Genomic DNA, 11,601 nt, shown 5'->3' on the forward strand with positions numbered 1-11,601 from the left:
TCAATGACAAGAACAACAATAGTTGGTGGTAGGCGGGGAACGATGAGGTCAATTTATTTAGTTCTTCTAGGTGTTTTTCATACTGGTATGATGAAAATGCTTTGAAGATTGAATCAGACGCTATTACAGAATTTCATTGATTCATGTTGATCAATGATTTTAGCTGTATAAATACATAATTTAGGATTTTCAAACTGACTATCATTTTGGTTGCCGGGCTCTCGATAACGTTTTTTTTTTGTATAAATAATAAGGCCAATTGATCACTGCAAAACAAACCACAAACACGATTTAATAATTTTTATAAAATCCATCAGATGGATAAATGGAAAAAGAAATACACATACTTATTCGCAGGCACTACTGCAATTTTAAATCGACTGGTTAAGATTCTAGCACACCTTTCAACTGAGCACATAGGAAAATGCACACGGACCAGGTATTCTAAGTTCACCATAAAATTCTTATAAGAATTTGGTTCACGGTTTATGCAGCGGAGCTTTTTCCCGTAAAATATTGTTTCATAGATCTGTATTAAAAATACATAAATAAATACATTAAACAAATGATATAAAAATAATAATAGAACTTGAAAAAAGTCTAATATATAATATATTTTGTGAGTACTCCAAGTTGGTTTTTTTTTTATCATTACGTAGGTGCAATAAATTAATCAGATAATAAATATTGTTACCTACTTATGTAGATTGAAAATAAAACAAAAATTATGACTTAGTTAAGAAAAATACTTAAATTGTCAAAATAACTTAATTACACATGTTGTCCAGTTCACAAAAATACTAAAAAAAATTGAAGTCTTACGTTATTAAAAACTTAGTATCAAATAAAGAATGATAAATTATCTATGTTGTACAAAACTTAATCTATGACGCTATGGTATTGAACAAAAGATCAATACCGTTGGGTTTTGGCAGAAATAAAAGCAATTTTAAAGTATACTTTTATCTTGAACGTGCTAAATAATTTGAAGATATTATGGGGATTTATTGTATAGTGTAAACTTATAATTTTAGAATATAATAAAATACATGGAAAATGACATATAAAACACTATCATTAAGTAATAATATACTGAAGAGTTGTGAACAACCATATTATATTAAGGACTTATACCTTCAGTCAACCTTATAATTATAAGCAATATTAACCTTGTATGCATTATTTCTAGATGTGCCAAATAACCTTTCTTCGAATTCGTTATTAAATTCCAAGGGGTAATATACTATTTTTGATTGAGTGCTAAGAGTAGGGCTAGATTGATTATTTGGAGTTGGGGTAGATGAAGACATCAGCTCAATCATTTCGCTATTGATACTGCTACTTTTTCTAGTTCTTAATCTTGACAATGCTGACGATGTGGATGGTGACGGTGATGACAGTTTTGGAACTTTAGCTATATTATTTATTGTGTTGCTGCCTGGTTGTATTTCGGACAATCCCTAAAAATTTAATGTTTACAAAATGAGAAGATATCAATTTACATGAAAAACATTATATAAACTCACGGTTTTAATAATATGATATTATGATTTTGATTGTTTTATTATTTAACAAAATCTAAATAATATAGTTTTAATTATTATTATTCATTTGAATATCAATAAATTAAACATTGATGTTTGATAAATGAACTACAAAGATTATTGCGTACGGTTTTTTCCTTTCACTGATATTTTATTTACTAGAACAATTAAAACAATGTACTAACCAATACAGCAACAGTACGTCTTATTGTTTGAGTGTTAATTATCGGTATTGCTGGTGGAGGAGATGGCAGTCGTCGACGATGAAGTGTAGAATTATTTTTGCTGTTAACGCCTTGATTTTTTTCCAACAACCCCTGAAAATTCAATGTTTACTTATTGTAAAGATATCAATTAACATCAAAAACATTATTTCAAATCAAAAATTCAATTATAATTTATTATATTTTTGAATGTATTGTGATGTATCTACATATCAGGTTCAATAAGGTAGGTATTATATCTTAAAAATGATTAAAACAAGAATATTAACGTTTGATTAAACATCTACAAAGATTATTATTTATATATATTTTATTTTACAGATTATAAACAATATTTACCTTGCTTCCAATTCTTTGTGATGTGTCATGTAATAATTGATCAAATTTTCTCTTCGACTGCATATCAGTATTAATGTGGTATACCGTCACTTGCTTATTGCTAAGAACTGGACTCGAAGGTGGAGACGTTAGGTCAATTATTTCGATATTGGTACTGCTACTTTTGGTAGTTCTTAATCTTGACAATGCTCTCGCTGTGGATGGTAATGGTGATGACCGTTTTGGAACTTTAACAAAATAATTTATTGTGTTGCTGCCTTGTTGTATTTCGGACATTCCCTAAAAATTTAATGTTTACAAAATAAAAAGATATCAATTTAAATGAAAAACATTCTATAAACTCACAATTTCAATAAAATAATATTATAATTATGAATGTTCTGTTATTTAATTAAACTACATAATATCATAAGTTTTACTTTATTATAATACATTTGAACATGAATAATATAAAAACATTGATTTTTGATAAATTGTTTTTTTCTTTAACTGATATTTAATTTACTTGAATTAATTTAAACAATGTACTAACCAAAGCAGCAACAGTACCGCTATTTGTTTGAGTGTTAACTATCGGTATTGCTGGTGGAGGAGAAGGCAGTCGTCGATATTGAAGAGTAGAATTATTCTTGCTGATAACGCCTTGATTTTTTTCCAACAATCCCTGGAAATTCAAAGGTCACATATTTCAAAATAAGTGGAAAAAATGGAATGTACAATTTCGGCAATGAGATATTATACTTTTGATTGTTATGTTATTTAACAAAATCTAAATATTATAAGTATTAATTTATTATAATTCATTTGAATAAGAATAATATTAAAACATTGATGTTTGATAAATGAACTACAAAGAATATTGCATACGGTTTTTTCCTTTCACTGATATCCTATTTCCTAGAACAAATTTAAACAATGTACTAACCAATGCAGCAACAGTACCGCTATTTGTTTGAGTGTTAACTATCGGTATTGCTGGTGGAGGAGAAGGCAGTCGTCGATATTGAAGTGTAGAATTATTCTTGCTGTTAACGCCTTGATTTTTTTCCAAAAATCTCTGAAAATTCAAAAATCAAAGAATTTCAAAATAAGTGGAAAATTTGGAATAAATGTACAATTTCAATAATGAGATATTATAATTTTGATTGTTATGTTATTTAACAAAATCTAAATATTATAAGTATTAATTTATTATAATTCATTTGAATAAAAATAATAATATAAAATCATTATTGTTTGATAAATGATCTACAAAGATTATTGCATATTGTTTTTTTCTTTAACTGATATTTTATTTCCTTGAGTTAATTTAAACAATGTACTAACCAAAGCAGCAACAGTACCGCTATTTGTTTGAGTGTTAACTATCGGTATTGCTGGTGGAGGAGAAGGCAGTCGTCGATGATGAAGTGTAGAATCATTCTTGCTGTTAACACCTTGATTTTTTTCCAACAATCCCTGAAAATTCAAAGATCACATATTTCAAAATAAGTTGAAAAAATAGAAAAAATTACAAATTCGATAATGAGATACTATAATTTTTAATGATTGGTTATTTAAAAAATCTACATATTATAAGTATTAATTTATTATAATTCATTTGAATAAAAATAATAATATAAAATCATTATTGTTTGATAAATGATCTACAAAGATTATTGCATATTGTTTTTTTCTTTAACTGATATTTTATTTCCTTGTGTTAATTTAAACAATGTACTAACCAATGCAGCAACAGTACCGCTAATTGTTTGAGTGTTAACTATCGGTATTGCTGGTGGAGGAGAAGGCAGTCATCGATATTGAAGTGTAGAATTATTCTTGCTGTTAATGCCTTGATTTTTTTCCAAAAATCTCTGAAAATTCAAAGATCAAAGAATTTCAAAATAAGTGGAAAAAATGGAGTAAATATACAATTTCGGCAATGAGATATTATAATTTTGATTGTTTTGTTATTTAACAAAATCTAAATATTATAAGTATTAATTTATTATAATTCATTTGAATAAGAATAATATAAAAACATTGATTTTTGATAAATTGTTTTTTTCTTTAACTGATATTTAATTTACTTGAATTAATTTAAACAATGTACTAACCAATGTCACATCGTTACGGCTATTTATTTGAGTATTAACTATCGGTATTGCTGGTGGAGGAGAAGGCAGTCGTCGATGATGAAGTGTAGAATCATTCTTGCTGTTAACGCCTTGATTTTTTTCCAACAATCCCTGAAAATTCAAAGATCACATATTTCAAAATAAGTGGAAAAAATGGAATGTACAATTTCGGCAATGAGATATTATAATTTTGATTGTTTTGTTATTTAACAAAATCTAAATATTATATGTATTAATTTATTATAATTCATTTGAATAAGAATAATATTAAAATATTGATGTTTGATAAATGAACTACAAAGAATATTGCATACGGTTTTTTCCTTTCACTGATATCCTATTTCCTAGAACAAATTTAAACAATGTACTAACCAATGCAGCAACAGTACCGCTATTTGTTTGAGTGTTAACTATCGGTATTGCTGGTGGAGGAGAAGGCAGTCGTCGATGATGAAGTGTAGAATCATTCTTGCTGTTAACGCCTTGATTTTTTTCCAACAATCCCTGAAAATTCAAAGATCACATATTTCAAAATAAGTGGAAAAAATGGAGTAAATATACAATTTCTATAATGAGATATTATTATTTTTAATGATTAGTTATTTAAAAAAATCTACATATTATATGTATTAATTTATTATAATTCATTTGAATAAGAATAATATTAAAATATTGATGTTTGATAAATTAACTACTAAGAAGATTGCATACGGTTTTTTCTTTAACTGATATCCTATTTCCTAGAACAAATTTAAACAATGTACTAACCAATGCAGCAACAGTACCGCTATTTGTTTGAGTGTTAACTATCGGTATTGCTGGTGTAGGAGAAGTCAGTCGTCGATGATGAAGTGTAGAATCATTCTTGCTGTTAACGCCTTGATTTTTTTCCAACAATCCCTGAAAATTCAAAGATCACATATTTCAAAATAAGTTGAAAAAATAGAAAAAATTTACAAATTCGATAATGAGATACTATAATTTTTAATGATTGGTTATTTAAAAAAATCTACATATTATAAGTATTAATTTATTATAATTCATTTGAATATGAATAATATTAAAACATTGATGTTTGATAAATGAACTACAAAGATTATTGCGTACGGTTTTTTTCCTTTCACTGATATTTTATTTACTAGAACAAATTAAAACAATGTACTAACCAATACAGCAACAGTACGTCTTATTGTTTGAGTGTTAATTATCGGTATTGCTGGTGGAGGAGATGGCAGTCGTCGACGATGAAGTGTAGAATTATTTTTGCTGTTAACGTCTTGATTTTTTTCCAACAACCCCTGAAAATTCAATGTTTACTTATTGTAAAGATATCAATTAACATCAAAAACATTATTTCAAATCAAAAATTCAATTATAATTTATTATATTTTTGAATGTATTGTGATGTATCTACATATCAGGTTCAATAAGGTAGGTATTATATCTTAAAAATGATTAAAACAAGAATATTAACGTTTGATTAAACATCTACAAAGATTATTATTTATATATATTTTATTTTACAGATTATAAACAATATTTACCTTGCTTCCAATTCTTTGTGATGTGTCATGTAATAATTGATCAAATTTTCTCTTCGACTGCATATCAGTTTTAATGTGGTATACCGTCACTTGCTTATTGCTAAGACCTGGACTCGAAGGTGGAGACGTTAGGTCAATTATTTCGATATTGGTACTGCTACTTTTGGTAGTTCTTAATCTTGACAATGCTCTCGCTGTGGATGGTAATGGTGATGACCGTTTTGGAACTTTAACAAAATAATTTATTGTGTTGCTGCCTTGTTGTATTTCGGACATTCCCTAAAAATTTAATGTTTACAAAATAAAAAGATATCAATTTAAATGAAAAACATTCTATAAACTCACAATTTCAATAAAATAATATTATAATTATGAATGTTCTGTTATTTAATTAAACTACATAATATCATAAGTTTTACTTTATTATAATACATTTGAATATGAATAATATAAAAACATTGATTTTTGATAAATTGTTTTTTTCTTTAACTGATATTTAATTTACTTGAATTAATTTAAACAATGTACTAACCAATGTCACATCGTTACGGCTATTTATTTGAGTATTAACTATCGGTATTGCAGGTGGAGGGGATGGCAGTCGTCGATGATGAAGTGTAGAATTATTTTTGTTGTTAACGCCTTGATTTTTTTCCAAAAATCTCTGAAAATTCAAAAATCAAAGAATTTCAAAATAAGTGGAAAATTTGGAATAAATGTACAATTTCAATAATGAGATATTATAATTTTTAAAGATTGGTTATTTAAAAAATCTACATATTATAAGTATTAACTTATTATAATTCATTTGAATATGAATAATATTAAAACATTGATGTTTGATAAATGAACTACAAAGAATATTGCATACGGTTTTTTCTTTAACTGATATTTTATTTACTTGAATTAATTTAAACAATGTACTTACCAATGTAACAACGTTATTGCTATTTATTTGAGTATTAATTATCGGTATTGCTGGTGGAGGAGAAGGCAGTCGTCGATATTGAAGTGTAGAATTATTTTTGCTGTTAACGCCTTGATTTTTTTTCAAAAATCTCTGAAAATTCAAAGATCACATATTTTAAAATAAGTTGAAAAAATAGAAAAAATGTACAAATTCGATAATGAGATACTATAATTTTTAATGATTGGTTATTTAAAAAATCTACATATTATAAGTATTAACTTATTATAATTCATTTGAATATGAATAATATTAAAACATTGATGTTTGATAAATGAACTACAAAGAATATTGCATACGGTTTTTTCTTTAACTGATATTTTATTTCCTTGTGTTAATTTAAACAATGTACTTACCAATGTAACAACGTTATTGCTATTTATTTGAGTGTTAACTATCGGTATTGCTGGTGTAGGAGAAGTCAGTCGTCGATGATGAAGTGTAGAATTATTGTTGCTGTAAACGCCTTGATTTTTTTCCAAAAATCTCTGAAAATTCAAAAATCAAAGAATTTCAAAATAAGTGGAAAAATTGGAATAAATGTACAATTTCAATAATGAGATATTATAATTTTTAAAGATTGGTTATTTAAAAAATCTACATATTATAAGTATTAATTTATTATAATTCATTTGAATAAAAATAATATTATAATTTTGATTGTTATGTTATTTAACAAAATCTAAATATTATAAGTATTAACTTATTATAATTCATTTGAATATGAATAATAATATTAAATCATTATTGATTCATAATTGATCTACAAAGATTTTTGCATACGTGTTTTTCCTTTCACTGATATTTTATTTACTAGAACAAATTAAAACAATGTACTAACCAATGTCACATCGTTACGGCTATTTATTTGAGTATTAATTATCGGTATTGCTGGTGGAGGGGATGGCAGTCGTCGATGATGATGTGTAGATTTATTTTTGCTGTTAACGTCTTGATTTTTTTCCAAAAATCTCTGAAAATTCAAAGATCACAAAATTTCAAAATAAGTGGAAAATTTGGAATAAATGTACAATTTCAATAATGAGATATTATAATTTTTAAAGATTGGTTATTTAAAAAATCTACATATTATAAGTTTAAATTTATTTAAATGCATTTGAATAAGAATAATGTTTGATTAAAGATTCATTTAGTGCAGGTGTAATATCCATAGCGTTTATTTTTGGATTAGCCTGTGAAGATATAATTAGGTTAGAGAAATTATAATTTTATTAAAACAATTTTTTTTTAATACGATATTTAACAAGTCCATTATAACTGAACTGTGATGAGACCTGCCTAAGACGGCACACGCAGTATTATAAATAAAGGACCACAGTCCAGTACGTGCGTCCACCAAGTCACAATCACCAACGAAGACAAATAACACCTTGTTTTGTTCTGCAGCCCAAAACGATGACACAATTGACAAAACAACGTTATTCACAGGCGACCGCTGGCAAACTAAAAAACAATTGGCAATTAAACGTTGGACAATATCAAATTGCCTCGAACGGTACTTTACCAGACGTCGATTCACAAAACGAAGAAGTGACGAAAACGTGTTTTTCAATAAGAAAATGGCTGCAGACACAAGAACATGAACAATTGATTGATGTGGACACCACGAGAAGGAAGCGATAAGAGAACGACGGTGCCGATGACATTCACCACGAAGGCTATGCCGCCGGACACTACAAAATTAAGATAAGTGCCTCAGTGCCACCACACAAAACTGGACAAACACACGAACTTAATGAAACTTGTGGCACTGAGAGCATGACTTTAACTTTTACTGACAACATAACCGAAAAATTCAAAACGTTAAAACAAAAACGAACATTTCCGTGCGATGATATCAGCGCGATTACGTAACCGGTCTGTCGCACACGGAGCCTTATCGCCGCCTCCGACAATGACCGATGCTACGCAACGCACCGATACGCAACGCACGAAAATGATAGAACGAAACCAAAACGAATACAACACCATGACATATAAACATATAAATGCGAACAATGCTAGTAAATTCTTATTCATTTTACATATTTGCAGAAGCTAATTTAAAACGAAAATGCATTCAATCTATAAATTACTATCTGAATTAAGTACAAAATATAATAAAGAAAGGTATAAACTATACAGTATACATACACCAATTCAAGAAGTGTTATATTTTATAGTAAATTTTAAATAATATTAATACAAATTTGTTATAAATTCATAAAAGATATATGTAAAAAAAAATTTGACATCGAATTTAATTGTATAATTGAAGTGTACGCGTATTGATTGTAAAAGTGTCTGTGGTACTCGATGATAAAAAGGTTGGGAATCCCTACACTAGTCTGTGTTACTAATTGTCTATATAATTGAATAGGTAACTTTTATTTAATCAATTATAACCACATACACACTGTATATTATTACTCTTGATTTGCCGTATTAAGGTTTAATTGTTATGAAATAATACAATAGTACTTACCTTAGGTTTTAACTAATATCTTATTCCGCGTTAACGTGTAGCGAAAACCACGTTTGACGCTTACGACTTCTACAATCACTTGGTGGTTGAGGAAAAACAAAACACACTTTTCGACAATAAAATGCCGTAACACTGATAAATTAAATAAACGAAACGCGAAAAAATAATAGTAGTGTCAGTCTTCTTATAAATTACGAATCGTTTATTTGGCGCAAAATGTGCGGAAAGGAATAACTCGTAAGACGTACTAACTAAACAGTTTTCGTATCGACGAACTATGAACAAATAAAATCAAACTACTTCCACTACGATTGTTTATAAACTCCTTGAAAAATATCTAAAATCTTTGCATACGAAACCACGAGGTAACCAGTGTTGCCATATTTATTGTAATTGATAAAGCGCTACCTGCAACACACATCTGCATCAAATCGTAGTGGAGGTAGTTTGATTATATTTGTTCATAGTTCGTCGATACGAAAACTGTTTAGTTAGTACGTCTTACGAGTTATTCCTTTCCGCCATTGATCGCTAACCACATTTTGCGCCAAATAAACGATTCGTAATTTATAAGAAGACTGACACTACTATTATTTTTTTACGTTTCGTTTATTTAATTTATCAGTGTTACGGCATTTTATTGTCGAAAAGTGTGTTTTGTTTTTCCTCAACCACCAAGTGATTGTAGACGTCGTAAGCGTCAAACGTGGTTTTCGCTACACGTTAACGCGGAATAAGATATTAGTTGATACTGAAAACCTAAAGGTAAGTACTATTGTATTATTTCATAACAATTAAACCTTAATACGGCAAATCAAGAGTAATAATATACAGTGTGTATGTGGTTATAATTGATTAAATAAAAGTTACCTATTCAATTATATAGACAATTAGTAACACAGACTAGTGCAGGGATTCCCAACCTTTTTATCATCGAGTACCATCAGACACTTTTACAATCAATACGCGTACCACTTCAATTATACAATTAAATTCGATGTCAAATTTTTTTTTACATATATCTTTTATGAATTTATAACAAATTTGTATAAATATTATTTAAAATTTACTATAAAATATAACACTTCTTGAATTGGTGTATGTATACTGTATAGTTTATACCTTTCTTTATTATATTTTGTACTTAATTCAGATAGTAATTTATAGATTGAATGCATTTTCGTTTTAAATTAGCTTCTGCAAATATGTAAAATGAATAAGAATTTACTAGCATTGTTCGCGTTTATATGTTTATATGTCATGGTGTTGTATTCGTTTTGGTGTCGTTCTATCATTTTCGTGCGTTGCGTATCGGTGCGTTGCGTAGTATCGGTCATTGTCGGAGGCGGCGATAAGGCTCCGTGTGCGACAGACCGGTTACGTAATCGCGCTGATATCATGGCACGGAAATGTTCGTTTTTGTTTTAACGTTTTGAATTTTTTGGTTATGTTGTCAGTAAAAGTTAAAGTCATGCTCTCAGTGCCACAAGTTTCATTAAGTTCGTGTGTTTGTCCAGTTTTGTGTGGTGGCACTGAGGCACTTATCTTAATTTTGTAGTGTCCGGCGGCATAGCCTTCGTGGTGAATGTCATCGGCACCGTCTTTCTCTTATCGCTTCCTTCTCGTGGTGTCCACATCAATCAATTGTTTATGTTCTTGTGTCTGCAGCCATTTTCTTATTGAAAAACACGTTTTCGTCACTTCTTCGTTTTGTGAATCGACCGTCTAGTAAAGTATCGTTAGAGGCAATTTGATATTGTCCAACGTTTAATTGCCAATTGTTTTTTAGTTTGCCAGCGGTCGCCTGTGAATAACGTTGTTTTGTCAATTGTGTCATCGTTTTGGGCTGCAGAACAAAACAAGGTGTTATTTGTCTTCGTTGGTGATTGTGACTTGGTGGACGCACGTACTGGACTGTGATCCTTTATTTATAATACTGCGTGTGCCGTCATTGGCAAGTCTCATCACAGTTCAGTTATAATGGACTTGATAAATATCGTATTAAAAAAAAATTGTTTTAATAAAATTATAATTTCTCTAACCTAATTATATCTTCACAGGCTAATCCAAAAATTAACGCTATGGATATTACACCTGCATTAAATGAATATTTAATCAAACATTATTCATATTCAAATGCATTTAAATAAATTTAAACTTATGATATGTAGATTTTGTTAAATAACAAAACATTCAAAATTATAATATTATATAATTGAAACTGTGAGTTACATAATGTTTTTCATTTAAATTGATATCTTCCAATTTTGTAAAGATTAAATTTTTAGGAATAGTCCGTAATACAACGGGCAGCAATAAAATAAATCATTTAGTTAAAGTTCCAAACTGTCATCACTATTACCATCCACTCAAGAGCA

General features: G+C 28.4%; 1 protein-coding gene across 1 annotated transcript in view; it reads right to left on the reverse strand.

Annotated features, from left to right (window-relative positions):
- Positions 1-1,136: 1,136 nt before the first annotated feature.
- Positions 1,137-11,601, reverse strand: part of LOC126552488 (uncharacterized) — a 24,657-nt gene continuing 14,192 nt past the window's right edge. Inside the window, exons 9-17 of the mRNA XM_050207190.1 lie at positions 4,996-5,127; positions 4,600-4,731; positions 4,207-4,338; positions 3,434-3,565; positions 3,033-3,164; positions 2,640-2,771; positions 2,108-2,386; positions 1,730-1,861; positions 1,137-1,460 (exon numbers count right to left, since the gene is read on the reverse strand). Of these exons, the coding sequence (XP_050063147.1) occupies positions 1,137-1,460; positions 1,730-1,861; positions 2,108-2,386; positions 2,640-2,771; positions 3,033-3,164; positions 3,434-3,565; positions 4,207-4,338; positions 4,600-4,731; positions 4,996-5,127 (1,527 nt within the window). The remainder of the gene's footprint in view (positions 1,461-1,729; positions 1,862-2,107; positions 2,387-2,639; positions 2,772-3,032; positions 3,165-3,433; positions 3,566-4,206; positions 4,339-4,599; positions 4,732-4,995; positions 5,128-11,601) is intronic.

Source organism: Aphis gossypii, chromosome X (genome assembly GCF_020184175.1).
Source record: "Aphis gossypii isolate Hap1 chromosome X, ASM2018417v2, whole genome shotgun sequence".
NCBI classification, from domain to species: Eukaryota; Metazoa; Arthropoda; class Insecta; order Hemiptera; family Aphididae; genus Aphis; species Aphis gossypii.